We start from the raw sequence: 16,019 nt of genomic DNA, 5'->3' as shown, positions 1-16,019 counted from the left end.
GGTGAAAAATGTATAAAAATATCACACACAAAAAATACAACAGAAAATCATTTAAGAGCTTGTAATAAATTTGCCATAAAACTCGTGCTTAAGCAGCAGCTTAAATTAACTTTAAAAAGTTAAGTTGCGTTTCATGCTTGTTGAAGCTGTTAGGTAATTTATTAGTATAGTTTTGTATTTTATTTATTTACTTTAATTTTCAATTTACAATTTAATTGAGACATTCAAATAAAATTGGAATTACCTATTCAATGTAAACAAAATATTTGCAGATTTGCATTTTAAGTAAGACATATAATAAAATTTGAATTACCTTTGAAATGTAATCAACATAAAAATGTTTAGGGAGATTAGCAAAACGCAATTTGATACATTGTTTGCAATAATTATTTATGCAAAGTTAAATTGGATTTACAAAACATTGTTGTCCACTCCTTTTATTATTCATTTAATATTTTTGTAATATTTGGCATAGTTGTATTATCAATCAATAATATTTTTTATTTGCCAAACATATCAAATTTTTGAGCTCGCACATTTTCTCCCCTCCAAAATTATTATGCTCGTTGCCTTAACTGTGTCAATAGCCGCATTTATGAGTTTGGCACTCGCTCGTCTATGTGTGTGTTTCTGTCCATGTGTGTGTGTGCGGATTCAATTTGATTAAAAATCTTGTCATGCTTCAGTCAAAAAATCAACAGAAAAACGAAGCCGCCGCCTCTATAAAAAAAAATATACGACGAATCGACAAAATTTGCATAGGGCTGTGAATGAAGTATGTAAAAAGCACAGCAACGAAAATAAATAAATATCTACAGCGAAGTCGATATAGTTTTTGGCCAAAACTAAACAACGATACCTGATGTTATTTACGATTTCTTTTGTATGCCAAACACTTGCTTTGGTTTTAATTGCCGTCACCGCATCGCTTATATAAAAATATATTGCTTTAAGTTATGCATAAAAGTTCACACATCATTTTGAATATATGTTGTTACGTGATCTTGTTGGCTGTGAGTATTAACAAATAAGCCTATCTCCCCACACCTACACAAACAAAATGCTCTAGAAAGTTTTCAAGTGCTAATAGTGAAGACTGATTCAGCATTCAGCAGGAAGTTTAATTTGTTCGTAGAACGAAATTTTACTCATTCCATGTTTGATAAGCTGTTGCTGTGAGTTGCGGCAGACAGCTTGTCCCCGCTCTATAAATATGTTATTCAATCATTTAGTTGTTTACCTGCATTGCCGATTCATCTAACTTTTGACTAAATTAACTAGTCAATAATACTTGTGACTTGAGTATTTGCATTCGTCAGCAACACTAAGTATAGGGATTTGTCGAAATAAGGTGTGAAATAATAATAAATTACTAATTAATCTCGCTTCAAAGTGACGAGAATTGTATTACGATATACTCGATAAGCCAACACTATGTTAATGACCCAAAAGTGTCGCATTCAAAGTCATGTTTGCTCGCTACTTTTCGGTTTTGTAAACAAATTCAAGCAATAAGAATACAAATATCATATTTTATTTCAGTTTATGATCATTTTTTTCCAAGATATAATCGTCTGATAAAAGCAAAATCACTTCCTATCAGATCGTTAGTTGGCATTCAATCCCAAAGTTTATGACGGCAATATGAATATATTTAGTTTTCATAAAAATGCAGCATTTTTTCACTACTTTGTTGCTCATTTGTGGCATAAATATTGTTAGTTTAATACTTGTATTTGTTACTGTTATTCGATAAGACTAAATAGCTAATGAAAATATAAATAATAAATGTGATATTATGCCATTTATGTATATGAGATTATCTTTGATTTTGCAGTATAAACATTGTTAGTATTTATAAGCTATATTTTTATGTGTTATTTTAAATATAAGCTTATTAAATATAAGCAAAAAATAAAACACTCGTATCTGTTGCTAATATTTACTAAGCTAATAAATAAAAAAATACATAACCATAAATAGCCCACTTAATTTCATTAAATTGACAGAGCTTATCATTTATTTTAAAGATAATAAACCAGCACATAATATACTATATATTTGTTTCAAATTTCTGCCTAGTCCACTTCCGTATATTTTGACATCTATGGTATATTTGGAATGTACTACTATATCGATATACCAAATGTATTTGGTATATTTTAGTATATATGGGGAGATAGGTAGCAGGTATTTCAAAGTCGAGCACATCCGACTGTAGCTTATCTGTTATTTTATTATACAACCTAAAGAAGATTATTACATTTCTTTTAATGATCTATCTAACTACACTTTTATTCGTATATCAAATATTTTATATATACATATTTTAATATTTATAAGTATCACTTTACCTTGTGCTAAATAAGAAATATAGAAATTGTATATTTCTTAGCCAAAAATACTTGTTGTTTATTTAGTTTCCAAATGCATTAGATAATTTGCTTGAAATAAATCTATTCTTGGCAGTCGCGCCTTTAAAAGTCATTGACTGCCAACGTCTGCCAAAGCTTTTAATTTAGCAAATGGCCAAATGGCAAAATGGCAACACAAAAACTGGCCAAATTGCCTCTGGGTGCAGCGTCAAAAGTTATGAAAGACAAGAACCTTTGGGGCACGCGATGCAGCTTTGTTTTCTCTTTTCTTTTCGTTTCGTTTCTTTTCTTTTCTTTGTGTGCTTCACTTGGACTGCTATTCTTCTGGGTAGTTGTAGTTGGGGGTGTGTCCAAATTGAAGCATCGATAGAGAGTCTCAGCAGAAGAAGACGCGAAGCAGACACAAGCTAATTCCTTTTCGTCGGGGCGTTAACCAAGCAAATAGGCGTATGTGTAATCTTTACCCGGATGAGATGGCCAAGATTGCTGGCCAAGAGCAATTGCTGCTGCTGCTGATGCTCGGTCTGTTGTCTGTTGGTATTTCATTTTTTTCACACATTAAGCAAGCGTCGACACACATAATTTCATGTTGTCCGGTAATTGTTCTGTAAATGCAGAAATAATTACTTTCAATGCGCCAATAAAAAATCGAGAAGATCAAGACAGAAAAGAGAGAGGGAGGGAGAAAGAGGAAAGCTTTTGCTTTTGCTTCTGCTTTGTGCACGCAGCAGGAGAAGCCTGACTTGAGATTTGATCAATCAAGCACTTGGCCATGGCAATCAGCTCAGCTCGGCTCAGTTTGCTTTTCAAAACTGAAAACTGAAAGCATTGCGGAGAAAAGTAGGTGACCATCCACAGCAGCTGAAGAAGCAGAAGCAGAAGCGGCAGTAAAACTGCAACTGCTGCAGTAGAAGGCGATGACGATGAGACGTCATCATTGCCATCATCATCATCGAGTTTGTGGTGCGAGTTGTGGCTGTGGCCATCAACATCAACAACAACAACAACGTTGAACGCCTAAACGAAATCGTCTGCCAACGTCGACGCGACTTTCGATGCAACCGTCACTCACTCACAAAATGTTCTATGGTCGTTGGCATCTGCATCTTTCTCTTTTTCTCTTTTTTTTTGTGGCCTGGCCATAAACAACTTTTACTGCGTAGCGCAGTAGTCGAACTTACTTTTAGCTTTAGCTTTAATTATAATTGCAATCGCAATTTGCTGAACTTTGTCTCCGCAATTCTCTTTTTCTTTTTGCAGATCGACGATGCTGCTATTCAGGTGTTTAAGGATGGCGAATATGGCGCCTACTTGGATCTGGAGTCATCTCTCGCCGAGCAGACTGAAGAGATTGAGGGACTGCAAGCGAGGTGAGTAACAAGAACTAATGACTCAAGTCAACCCACACAACAAGCAACAAAAGTAACTGCAGCTGCAACTAGAGAGACTCCCACACAGTTTAATTGGCAATTGGTTTTATGCGATGATTTATGAACAAACTGTGTGCAAAAAAAAATAATATTATTATTGTCAGCGATTTTCACTTTTTTGCAACCGCTTTACCTTGAACCCAATTTTATTTGGAAAGCGGCAGGAAATGCAAATGCCAATGAAAATCGAAATGCGAAATGCGAAATGGAAATGGATGTTATGTTTGATACGGATATGTTGCGGGCAGCTCTGGGTTTCTGGGGCAGCTGCCTCGTGGGTGGCTGTGGCCTTTCACCACAGACACTATTACACGCTGTCTGTCTGTGCTGCAAGGCGCTTTGGCTAATAAAGATATTGCCTGTCTGCTGGCCACATATAAAAAATGTCGCTATCTGTGGCACAGGAAACTGCGGCTACAAAGTCTCCTCTCCTCCTCTCTTCCTTCTCTCCCACCTGAGTGCTCCGTGCTCAATCAACTCACAGACAGATATTTTTTTGCATTTGCATTTGCTGCATGCCTCCGCGACGTGCAACTTGTTGCGATTTTTTCGGCTGCCACATGCATTTAATTTGCATTTACTCGTAATCCGCAAAACAAACGCGAAAAAATCGAAAAAGCAGTCTAAATATAAACCGTGGGCAATGCGTCGTTATATTTTTATGCATGTTATGTGCATATTTCTCTCTTTGAGCTCAGCTCGCAGCACAAACAACAGCACAAAAGCATCAACTTGTGTCTGGTCTATAAGTCACTCTGGAATGCCCTGCGTGTCGCGTCTTGAAGCTATGACGTGGCATGCCTCAAGGCGTTGCTGGCAAACGGCGGCGACACAATTCTCACACACTGAAAAGTGATCAATGGTAGCAAAAGCAATGCCAGATATTTATGGCATTTTAAGGAAGTCGAGGATTAGTGAATTTATTGTGGGAGTGCGAATAAAGAAGGTTTATTTATTGCTATGAAGTATAAACTGCAAAATGTAGTGCTTGAATCTAGGTTTAGGATTAATAAAATTACATATTTGTTGTTTGGAAAGAAGTAAGAAATGAAAAAATATTAAAATGGAATTATAATATATACCATGTCAATAATATTCAATACACAAAATAATTATTATTAGAGTTCTAAATTACATACTGTTAGCTGAAAATATTTCGCATTTATTTCTTATCTCAACAAATTTTAATTCTTCTCATTTTCACATAGAATACGAGCTTCAATTTTTATGTAACAATTGATAATGATAAATGCTAAAGAATATTGTTTCTCAAACTTATATTTATTTGATAGCAAAAATATAACATTTATTACTACTATTTATTTCAACAAATTTCAGTATTTTAGTTGAAGAATATTGTATTTTAAACTACATTTCATGATGTTAAAAGAAGTTGGGAAACATTTCATTTAGTTAGATAGCAATTTGATAGCAAATTTCTTTGCAATTTGCATTTCAAACAATATCAAATATAATTTACGAGTTATTTTCTTAAATTTGTTCATAAATGAATAGCTTCAATATGTGATGGTTAACTATAATACAATTTTAGCTAAGGAATATTGTATCAAAAGCAAACAATTTTGCACTTAATATTGATATTACTTCCTCGCACTGTTAAGTTAAAGAATATCTTATAATTCCTGAAAAATTGATAATGAATGTTGGTCAACTAAAATGTATTTTAGTTAAAGAACAATGTGAATAGAAACTTGTATCTTACGACACACTTTCATGCTAAGCAAACAAGCTCTCTACTGCTTTTAGTCAATTCAAGCAACTTCGGAACTTCACAAAGTACAAAGTTCTTTCTGAAGAAGTACAATTATATTGCATATTCCAACGGTGTTGTTGTGTATACACATTTGTCTTTGCCATAACTGTTGCTGGTTGTTGGTTATCTGTGTTGTGGCCAGGCCACAAAGAACGTGATGTCAGTGGCAAGGGCGCGACTAAAGTACTTGCAGCCAAAGTACGCGTCGGGCCAGGGGCCAAGTATGGCAACCGCAACTGGCAAATAGCAGCTTCGAAGTGGCAAGTGGGAAGCTAATGACCTGCTTGGGGGCTAGATAATGGGATTAAAAAGATAGTTGAAGTGTCCTGCCACAAAGTACCAGAATGCGCTCGAGGCACAATGCAGAAGGCAGAAGCAGAAGTCTACCTGACTTTCACTGGTTTCAATTTACGATGATCATCAAGTCGGATGTCTTCTATAAAAAAAATTATAATGCAACTGTCGCCATCGCCATGTGGAGAACTTAGCAAATTGCTGGCAGTTAGCCAGGAGTTAGTTGTAGACGCTACTCCAGTTACTTGGCGCCAATGAGTGTGTGTGTGTGTTGTCAGAGGAGGAGGAGGAGTAGGAACACTCTTGGGCTGCCTGCTCACTAATCATGCTTATCGTATTAGTCATGGAAGCGCGCTCGCATGCAAATCATTCGCCTCAGTTCGCATCAAAATTCCACAAGCACGGGCACGGGGCGAACATTGGGTCGATGGCTTGATGTCTCGATGGTTGTGGCTTGTCAATCTGCAACTCAGCCACAGACACAACTACACAGAGGCAGGTGTGGCTGTGTGTGCAGCTTTGAGTCAAGTTGAGTTGAGTGGAGAATCGAGTTGTGTGTGAGAGAGAGAGACACACACAAACACAAACACAAATACACACATTTCATTATGAATTCTTGGCTCGACTTATTGGCGGCTACGTTCACTCTGATGCTTCATAGTCCATTTTCAATTATCTGCGTCGTTTGTTATTACTTTTATTATGGCCAACACAACTGGGCAGCAGCCTCAGCAGCAAGCAGCGGGTAATCAATGTTCTTAACTGGTCAATGAACCATTCAAGCGACCAACCATCGCATCGCATCGCATATCCCCCATTGTGTTTTACTTTTACTATAGTTTTGTACCCCGCGCTCGCCTTTTGTTTTGTTGCCATTGCTAATGAAATTACATAGAAAATTAATTTCAATTTTTATAATCTTCTCCCTCCTCTACTTCTCAGTCGCAAAAACTCGCTGGTGGTGCGCACACAGCTGAGCGTACGCGTTCAGGCCATTATTGGTAAGTATTGTGCTTGGACTTTAGATTCAAATCTAGCGTTACGTATACGCCTCATTGACCTATTGCTTTTCCTACACTCTCTACACAGAGAAACTACTCTCATCAGAGGGCAGCGATTTGCGTCGTGCACTATTCTCTCTCAAACAGGTGTTCCAAGAGGATAAGGATCTCGTGCATGCCTTTGTCGCACTGGGCGGTCTCAATTGTCTGGTGCGCGTTGGCAATTGTGCCGATCAGAACTATCAAAACTATATACTGCGTGCCCTGGGACAGGTAAGCAAAGCCAAGCGAACACATTGCTCATTGGGCACGAGTCAAAGCCTATTAATTCGTTGCAGGTCATGCTCTATGTGGACGGCATGAATGGCGTTATGAAGCATCAGCCCACCATGGAGTGGCTCTATTCATTGATCGCATCCAATTACCGTTCGGTTGTGAAGACGGCGCTCAAGCTCTTGCTCGTGTTCGTCGAGTATGCCGAGTCCAATTGCTATGTGCTTGTGAGCGCCATTCATGCAGTGGACGCTGCCCAAGGCACAGCGCCATGGACAAATATAATGAGGTAAGCAAATAAAAGTGTTGCCTGCCTTTAGGCTGCAAGTGTAAACCAAAAGTGTAGCCTGCTTTTAGGTGTTACATGTTATTGCTATGCGATAGTTTATTAAACTTGACTTTACTCTTCCAGACTGTTGAAGGACTATGATAACGCAGATGCAGAGCTGGTGATTTATGCTACTTCTCTCATAAATAAAACGCTTGCTGGACTGACGGATCAGGATAGTTTCTATGATGAAAGTGATCTTCTGGAACAACAGGGCATGGAGGCAGTGATACTACGCTACATGTCCAAGCCAGGCACAGATATGGATCTGTTAGATCAGCTGCAGCTGTACGAGGCCGTGTTAAAGTGAGTTAATGCCTTAATTATATAATGCAGTTTTGTAATTATATTTATTCATGACACAGATTCGAGGATGGCGAGTCGGATGGCCAGCGCTTGCCACAGAATTCTATGCGCAAGACGCAACGCAATCGTCCTGGCACTGGAACCGCAGAACGTCGCAAGTCGCGTCGCCACAGCACCGACAATAGCCCGGCGCCATTGACCAAAGTGCTGCCGACCACAGTGCTGAGAATGACGCCAACGCAGGCCACGCTCGATGAGGACGACAGCTCGGGCTCGACCAACTCCACAGAGTTCAGTGGCGGACTGTTTCAGGAGAAGAAACGTAAGTTTATAAATTGTATTATCTAGAAATAAATTTAATTTATAATGTCATTACTTAGCTCGCGATGGCGCTGGGGTCACTCCGGGTCTAAGACGACGTCGTGAACGCGCCGAGCGCCACAAAAGCTTCCTCAAGGAGCAAGAGGAAGCGGCAGCCAATGGAATCCTTGCAGCCCGCGAGCTGCGTGAAAACTATGGTAAGTTTGCGCAGGCACTCGCTGTAACATTTTGCTTCTTGCAAGCTGCTTTAAACGAACCGAAACTAACTTTGATTCTCTCTACATGCTAATCACTGTGTATCTATGTATGTTGTCCCGCATTTGTCATCCGCCGATCATGCTAACCAAAAACAAAACAAAACAAAAATCACCCACAACACCACCTCGAAACAGGCCAAATTGTAACTGCCATACCTGCAACCATCCAAAGCGGCGACAGTCCGCCGCAATCATTGCAAACTGAGCTGCTGCCGCCAACTTCGTCGCCTCCAAACGCAAGCATACTAGAGTCCAACACACCCATTAGCAATAATAATTCGAGCCACAACAACAACAGCATACAACAGTCCCACAACAACAATAGCAACAATAACAATCACATTGAGACGCCCAACAACAGTCTGTTGCTGAGTCCCACAAAGCAACTGTTGAGTGGCAGCCAAAGCATTTCCATCATCAACAACAGCTTTGACAAGGCCAACAATAATACGAACAATCAGAACGAGTTCCTTACCAAAAAGAACCTCTTTCGGGAGCGCAACGCAACTGTGATCAACGGCATCATGAAGAACATTCAGCAAACGGAGTGCAGTGCCTACAAAAAGTATGAGAACGATGCCAATCGACTGAACAACTATTACACGCAACTCAATCAATCGCCCAAGCATCTGGCGGCCACCGCACAGGAAGTGCTTAGCCCCAAAAAGACGTTGAATGGCTTTGAGTTTGCTGCCAGCGACAGTTCGACACCATTAAAATTGGAGCCGTTGCCAGCACCCGAGCCATTGAGTCCCATACACAAGCCAATTGCAGTTGGTGCGCCACCGCCACCGCCTCCACCACCGCCGCCGCCACCGCCTGGCTGGTGGCATTTTCCCCAATTGAATACACAGCCTCGGGCACAGCCGATGGCAGCTAGAACCACCCTAACAACCAGTACTAACCCAGAGCAACCACAACAAGACATGGATACAACAGGTAGGTGACAAAAAGCTTTTGCATACTTTTATGTGCTGTACGAAAATTCATCATCAAGCGAAGCGAAGCTGCTGTTGCATACTTTTGTGTGTTCATCTAATTCGGTCTCGTTGTCTGTAGTATGATTTGTAATATCTAATGTGTTACTCTTCACAGATCTGGAGGATAAGGATATGCTGCTGCAGCTGAAACGAGATCACACGGTCAAGGATCTCACACGAAAGCTGAGCAATCTCCCCACGAGTCCCACACAGGAGCCAGGCAATCGGGGCGCTATTTGCGGTGACATGTCGGGCCTCATATCAAAAGCCAAAGAAGGTCTTGCCAAGAGCAAGAGCAAAAGTGAAATATCGCGGTAAGTTTATAGCCACTTGTGGGAATTCGTTTGGCTTATCAAGAACTTTTTTTTACCTCTTTGCTATATTGCACAATTATTCCCATTCAAGTTTAAGATTAGTTAGCAAGTCACTTGAACTTTCGTTGAAGATTATTTTTTAGACTTTCCAGTGAGCAAGCTATTTTCTCAACTGCATCTTGAGTTGCTTTCAAGACTCAAGAGATCTCCCTTTTATCAAACAATCATTATTCTATACATCTTCAAACTATTTTCAACTTTATTTTATTTAGAGACTTCTTCCCTTTTATATAGCAATCATTGTTATAGTTTATTCCAATTTATTTATTCAATTATTCAATTAATTTTAAATTATATCAATTTATAAGCATAGCCAATTAGATTTTAAATTATGCAAATAATTTTCAATTTTATTTTGTTCATCTATTGAGTGTTAATTTGAAGAGCCTAAGACAGAGATCTAAGCGTATTTGGGAGCGTACTTCTCGTAGGTGGCAATGTAAGCAGCCTTGGCGGCATCCTGGGATAGACCCTTGTGCTTGTTCCATGCGGCCCACTTGGCCTTGCCCTTCAGATCCAAGGTGCCGGGCTCAGCGGTGGTGTTGTCACCAACGGTGGCCTGCTTGTAGAGACCGTAGAATTCCAAGAACTCATCGTTGGTGGGGGTCTTGGTGAAGCTCTTGGCTTTCTCGGTGGCGGTGTTGAACTAAACACGATGATTGGAAATCCATGTTATAGCGTAAAGACCCTCAAAGTTAAGTGTCTTAATACTTACATCCATGTTGTCTTTGGCTAGAGCTGTATTAACTGCGTCTGAGTGCTGATTGGGCTTACCCACAGCCTTTATATACATCGGAGCACTTGACCAGTTTTAGCTGATAGCGATTTATGAGAGTTTAGGACTTTTAGATATCGCTGTGATAAGCTCACAACTTTGTCATGTCCATGTCGGCAATATAAAACGGCAAGCAAGCCAACTTTTTAATGACCCCATTGGCAATATAGATTGATCAAAGGTTTCCATTTAAGTTTATCAGCAGCCCCTTTTTAGAGGGGCTCGAACGATTCATTACGTGTACTTTATTGCCATTATAATCGGGAATTAAGTATATATATTAATAATTTACGTATAGATGGGAGCGTACTTCTCATAGAGAGCAATGTAGGCAGCCTTGGCAGCATCCACGGACAATCCCTTGCGGCTCAGCCAAGCCTCGTATTTGGCAGCACCCTCAGCATCGGCGGGCTTCTCGATGTTCACATCGCCGGAGTTGACCTGCTTGTAGAGGCCATAGAACTCCAGATAGACCTCTGGGGGAGGCTTGCTGCTGAAGGCCTTGGACTTTTCTACAATTGCATCGAACTGCAACGATTCATAAATTATCATAAAAAAATGTGTAGAGATTATTCACTTTTACGATGCGCGCGATTTACTTACATCCATTTTGTTAGCGATCTAATGAAAGACTATGATTTGTAGTGCACCGAACGCCGCCTTTTATAGTCCGACACGAGCAATATAATTAAATCTTATCAATTTTGCCGAGTGTCATAAATAAGAAATGCTCGCTGTAGTAGTAAATAGAAAGCCTTGAAGATTTACGAATACAACTAGCTCATGCAACATGTGCATTTATTTCTTCAATAGATCAATAAAACAATCGTTTCAAATGTATATAAAATAACTATCCAAGGGAACGTCTTCTATCGAGAAAGTAACTTACGATGCGTAATCGATTTTTAATTTTTTGTTTTAGCGAAACTCTTATCTTGCTACCAAGCTAAAAGGTTTGATAAAGCATTTATGAAAGAATGACTGAATGAAAGACTGACTGATTGACCGATCGCACTATCATAAAGTACAGGCAGATATGACTTTTAGTCACACTTGACCAGGAGGGCGCGATAATTATGATACTATGTAGTTTCGTACTTTGAGTTCGTGTTTCCGTAGCCTGATCAAGTTATCGATTTGATGATTTGCAGCTCATCGAGCGTCGATCAGGAACTGAAAAAGCCCGAGCCGAAGAAATCGGAGAATGAACTGCACTGGGAAGAGCTTGTACGCAACATGACACGTCCGCTGAATCTATGTGATCTGGACTTTACCGATCTGCACTCGGATGACGATAAGGATGTGCTGGCACCGCGTGGTCTGGGCGCCGGTATTCCGCCTCCACCGCCGCCACTTGGTGGTGGCATGGTAATGCCGCCCCCCATGATGCCGCCCAGCCTGGCCCCGCCACCCATGTTCAATTATGGTGGCTATGGCGCTGGCAGCCTGACCAACAGCGTCAACAGTTCACTGAATGGTTCGGTGAACGGAGAGCTGGCAAATGGCAACAACACCATCAAGAAGAACAAGAAGACGGTGAGTAGAGGAAGCGACGACAGGCTTGCATTAGAATATAAGAACAACTAATGGAATGTATTATAGATCATCAAAGTAATTTGCATTACAATATAGTATAAAAACTATTAGAGAAAAATATTATCACTAAAGAAACATTAGTGTATAGATTGAAAATGAATATAGAAAAGTATCACCTTATCATTTATACAGAATATATTTTAAATTTTATTTTGCTCTCTTCTTAAATGACTAAGACGTCAGATAAAAAAGATTGATTATAAATTGCAATCTCTAGGGTTTTTTCTAACAAAGCGAAAGCCAGTATTATTTTCGGCAAAGCTTTGGCTTTCTCAATTTTAGATATATTATAAAATTTTGGTATGAAATGCATATTATATAAATATAGCTTACTTTCTCATTAAAGCTAATTTTTCTACTAAGTCAAGTGTAGTTTTTCCCAAATGCAAAGCTAGATAAATTTACCATATCGCTATCATAAAACTTGATAATGAAATATACAAAAAAAATATTGGTTACTTAAAGCATAGTAGTAGACAAAAACTTTTTCTTTCCTTCCCTAAATTTAAACCTTTATTTCTTCACTAACTTTAAACTCTTCTTCTCCCCAGGTCAAGCTCTTCTGGAAGGAAGTGCGCGAGGACATGATTCCCCAGGTGGTGGGTAAGACCATTTGGGACGAGCTGCCCAATGCCAATGTGGACACCCAAAAGCTAGAGCATCTCTTTGAGTCGCGGGCCAAAGACTTGATGACCAAGGTGCGAATACGTAATATTGTTTATTTCTATGTTATATTAAAAGCAGGGCGTCGCAGACTTTTCTTATACTTAAGTGTGAATAATAAGTCTCTTTTTAGCATAGTTTATAGTCTAGTTTTAGTTTAAATGTTGCATAACAATATTTTTGCGAATGATATTTGTATTCTTTTCCCATTTATTTCTGGACATGTTGTAATAATTTTCTCTAAATGTCAACCGGTCTGTTTGCGGATAAATCTACACATACTATAAATGTTGTGCTAAACCCAAAAAAAAAACAAATATTCACATATATATATATATAATTTTCCAAAAATGTTTCCAAATGTTTTTAGGAGGTGAGTGCAATTATGTTATTACACTTTTACTCGCTCTTTTTCTCTCTTTCACTCTCTTTGTTTTTCACTCTGTCTCTCGCTGTTTTTGTCTCTCTATCACTCTACCACTTTTTATGTGTACTTCTCTCGCGGCTTATGTCACTCCCCACGATCGGTGTTGGTTTATGTTATACACAAGAAAAACACAAAAATACACAAAACCTAAATACACAATCCACAAACTGCAGTTTAAATTCTGCAATTTTATAGTACACAGTTTACAGTCTTCAGCAATACAATATCATTATTTTACAGCATAGTTTTTGTTCTGTTTCGTTAGACACACATTGTGTACACTGTTCCCGTTCCCCCACTCCCCCATATCTCTATGTTTTCTCTCACTGTTTCACTCCCCCAATCTCTTGTAAAATTCCCTTTATTAACGCTTATTCTCCCAACAGAAACAACAAGAGCTGAACAAGAGCAAAGAGATCATCGTGCTGGATCACAAACGCTCCAATGCCATCAACATTGCAATGACCAAGTTGCCACTGCCGTGTGCCATCAAAACTGCGATTCTCAAGATGGACGCCACCGTGGTCACCCGTGAGGGCATCGACAAGCTGTTGAACATGTTGCCCTCGGATGAGGAACGAGACAAGATTCAGGAGGCACAGATGTCCAATCCAGAGCTGCAGCTGGGTAAAGCTGAACAATTTCTGCTGACACTCGCTTCCATTTCAGAGCTGGGCGCACGTCTGAAGCTCTGGGCCTTCCGCTTGGACTTTGACAATTGCGAGGTATGTTTGCATCTTTTCCCAATTTGGTATCTTATATTCACACTTTATTTTCCTCCCTTTGCAGAAAGAGATCGCTGAACCTCTAATGGATCTCAAGCACGGCATTGAGATATTGCGTCAGAATCGCACTTTCCACTGCATTCTCTCCACACTGCTTTCGGTGGGCATCTTCTTGAATGGCGCCCCTGTGAAGGGCTTTCAAATCGAGTATCTGGCCAAGGTGCCCGAGGTCAAGGACACCGTGCACAAGCATTCGCTGTTGCATCATCTCTGCCACATGGTCATGGAATCGAGCAGCGATACCAGTGATTTGTACTCTGAAATCGGACCCATTACACGTGCCTCCAAAGCCGATTACGCCGACTTGGCTCACAATCTGACGCAGCTGGAGGCGGAGTGCAAAACTTCGTGGGATCGACTGAAACTTATTGCCAAGCACGATTGTGCGCCGCCTTTAAAGCAGAAACTTGTGGACTTTTTGGCCGATTGTGCCGAGCGTATTATTATACTGCAGATTGTGCATCGTCGTGTAATGAATCGCTATCGCAAGTTCCTTTTGTGGCTGGGGACGCCGCAGATCAGTGTTGCAGACTCGCGACCGAATGAATTCTGTCGCCTGTTGTCGGAGTTTGCCCTAGAGTATCGCACAACGCGGGAACGTGTGCAGCAGCAGTTGGAGAAGAAGGCCAATCATCGGGAGCGCAACAAGACGCGCGGCAAGCTCATCATTGACATGGCCAAGTTCAAGACCAAAGAGGATGTGGCAGATGCCGAGCTCAAGTGAGTTTTGTGGCTAGAGAAATTAATTAATACTTTGTAGTTGAAGGGTAAAACAGCTGGCCGAAAAAAAGAGTCGATATGTCCATTAAAATGTTCGTCTTTAGAACTCTAAATGCTAGAGCTACAAAATGTAATATAAAAACGTCCCTCTAACCGTCTGTCCATCGACTGAAAAATAAATAACTGATAAATAATTAAAGCTAGGTACCAAATTTGGTGGCATTGCTATTTTGTTATCTGCGCAGCTCAAGTAGGATTTAAAAATGCTGAAATGTTATTATAGGCTGAAGCATTACTTTTTGGGGGATATCTAAATGTGATAACAATGTTGAATGTCGAAAATTTGTATACCTTACCAAGCATATCACAGTTGAGCACCATCGACTGTAGTTTTCTATACCCCTTTACTAAATATTCCTATGTTTTTTTTAGACAACTTTTGGGCACGCCCAACGCTGATCAGCCGGACGGCACGCTGACCTGGCGTAGAAGACGCGCCGAGCAGTTGCGCTCGCCTATCGCACGCCAGAGCGAGGAACAGTTCACCGATGGCGATGATGAAATACTCGAATCTCTCGTCAAGACCGCCACAAAGACGTCCGGCAATCGGACGACGCCACGTGAGCGCAAACGCACGCGTCATGCGGATCGCAAGTCCTGTAAGTTGTCCTGTCCACGATCGCTTACACTTCCCAGCACATTTCCCCCACTCTACACAGCCAGTGTTGGCTAACTCACATTAATGCAGGTGTTGGTTTATCTTTTGGAATACACACAGCGCGCTATGTTTAGTCCACACACACAACACACACACACACTTAAAGATTGGAACAATTATAATTGCTGTTGTAGAAATTATACAAAATTCCAAATTGATAGCAACAATTTCCCGACATTTTCTCAAGTCCCATATTTACAAATGGCTTTTTGAGTTCATGCTCGCTTACAAGAATCGGTTGCCTATGATTCGGTTTTAATTTTTATTGTTTCTTTATTACCATTAACGCACCCACCAAAAAAATAAAAACAACCAACCAATTGAACCAACCAATCAACCAAACAATCAATCAATCAATCAAATACCGAAGTGAAACGCAGCCGCACGCGCGAAGGATTCACAATTGAAAGAGCACCATCGCCATAGCAGGCGTAACCGTTACCGTAACCGTTAGCATAACCGTTAACCGTTACCGAAAAGAACAGCCAACTGTTTTTTAGGTCTTTAACTTTTTGGTTAGTGTTCACTTATCTTTTTTTTGTTCGTATTATTATATTGAACCTATATCAATTCAATATGATATTTTTTTGCTTTTTGCTTAAGTTATGTTTTCTATATTCCA

At 40.0% G+C, this 16,019-nt stretch overlaps 3 protein-coding genes across 8 annotated transcripts in view; 1 reads left to right on the top strand and 2 right to left on the bottom strand.

Annotated features, from left to right (window-relative positions):
* LOC117572136 (FH1/FH2 domain-containing protein 3) overlaps positions 1-16,019 on the top strand; it is a 50,444-nt gene that overhangs the window by 33,437 nt on the left and 988 nt on the right. For 2 of the 6 annotated variants that reach the window (XR_004572497.2, XR_004572498.2), the window contains 15 exons: positions 3,636-3,745; positions 6,816-6,874; positions 6,963-7,147; positions 7,213-7,436; positions 7,560-7,781; positions 7,841-8,103; positions 8,162-8,299; positions 8,495-9,298; positions 9,455-9,653; positions 11,640-12,024; positions 12,636-12,782; positions 13,561-13,899; positions 13,964-14,679; positions 15,112-15,338; positions 15,768-15,912. Coding sequence is in view for 4 of the 6 variants with exons in the window: in XM_034254771.2 (XP_034110662.1) it covers positions 3,636-3,745; positions 6,816-6,874; positions 6,963-7,147; positions 7,213-7,436; positions 7,560-7,781; positions 7,841-8,103; positions 8,162-8,299; positions 8,495-9,298; positions 9,455-9,653; positions 11,640-12,024; positions 12,636-12,782; positions 13,561-13,899; positions 13,964-14,679; positions 15,112-15,338 (4,018 nt within the window). In the remaining 2 variants the exon portion in view is untranslated. Of the gene's footprint in view, positions 1-3,635; positions 3,746-6,815; positions 6,875-6,962; positions 7,148-7,212; positions 7,437-7,559; positions 7,782-7,840; positions 8,104-8,161; positions 8,300-8,494; positions 9,299-9,454; positions 9,654-11,639; positions 12,025-12,635; positions 12,784-13,558; positions 13,900-13,963; positions 14,680-15,111; positions 15,339-15,767; positions 15,913-16,019 lie in introns of all 6 variants that reach the window. The other 4 variants (XM_034254771.2, XM_034254775.2, XM_034254772.2 and 1 more) reach the window with 3 other exon arrangements.
* Positions 10,031-10,527, bottom strand: LOC117572139 (acyl-CoA-binding protein homolog). Its single transcript, XM_034254778.2, has 2 exons — positions 10,429-10,527; positions 10,031-10,359 (listed from the first exon to the last, which is right to left on the bottom strand). Exons 1-2 carry the CDS (start codon positions 10,504-10,506, stop codon positions 10,114-10,116), a joined length of 324 nt encoding a protein of 107 aa, XP_034110669.2. The 5' UTR covers positions 10,507-10,527; the 3' UTR covers positions 10,031-10,113.
* LOC117572140 (acyl-CoA-binding protein) lies at positions 10,677-11,191 on the bottom strand. Its single transcript, XM_034254779.2, has 2 exons — positions 11,092-11,191; positions 10,677-11,016 (listed from the first exon to the last, which is right to left on the bottom strand). Exons 1-2 carry the CDS (start codon positions 11,095-11,097, stop codon positions 10,777-10,779), a joined length of 246 nt encoding a protein of 81 aa, XP_034110670.1. The 5' UTR covers positions 11,098-11,191; the 3' UTR covers positions 10,677-10,776.

Source organism: Drosophila albomicans, chromosome 3 (genome assembly GCF_009650485.2).
Source record: "Drosophila albomicans strain 15112-1751.03 chromosome 3, ASM965048v2, whole genome shotgun sequence".
Lineage (NCBI taxonomy): Eukaryota > Metazoa > Arthropoda > Insecta > Diptera > Drosophilidae > Drosophila > Drosophila albomicans.
The sequence above is the reverse complement of the archived record's forward strand: the minus strand, read 5'-3'. Positions and strand labels throughout refer to the sequence as shown.

Coding starts and splice junctions, on each gene's coding strand:
- LOC117572139 (XM_034254778.2), bottom strand. CDS start 10,506: ATGTATATAAAGGCTGTGGGTAAGCCCAATCAGCACTCAGACGCAGTT. Junction 10,360..10,428: donor TAGCCAAAGACAACATGGAT/GTAAGTATTAAG, acceptor CATCGTGTTTAG/TTCAACACCGCCACCGAGAA.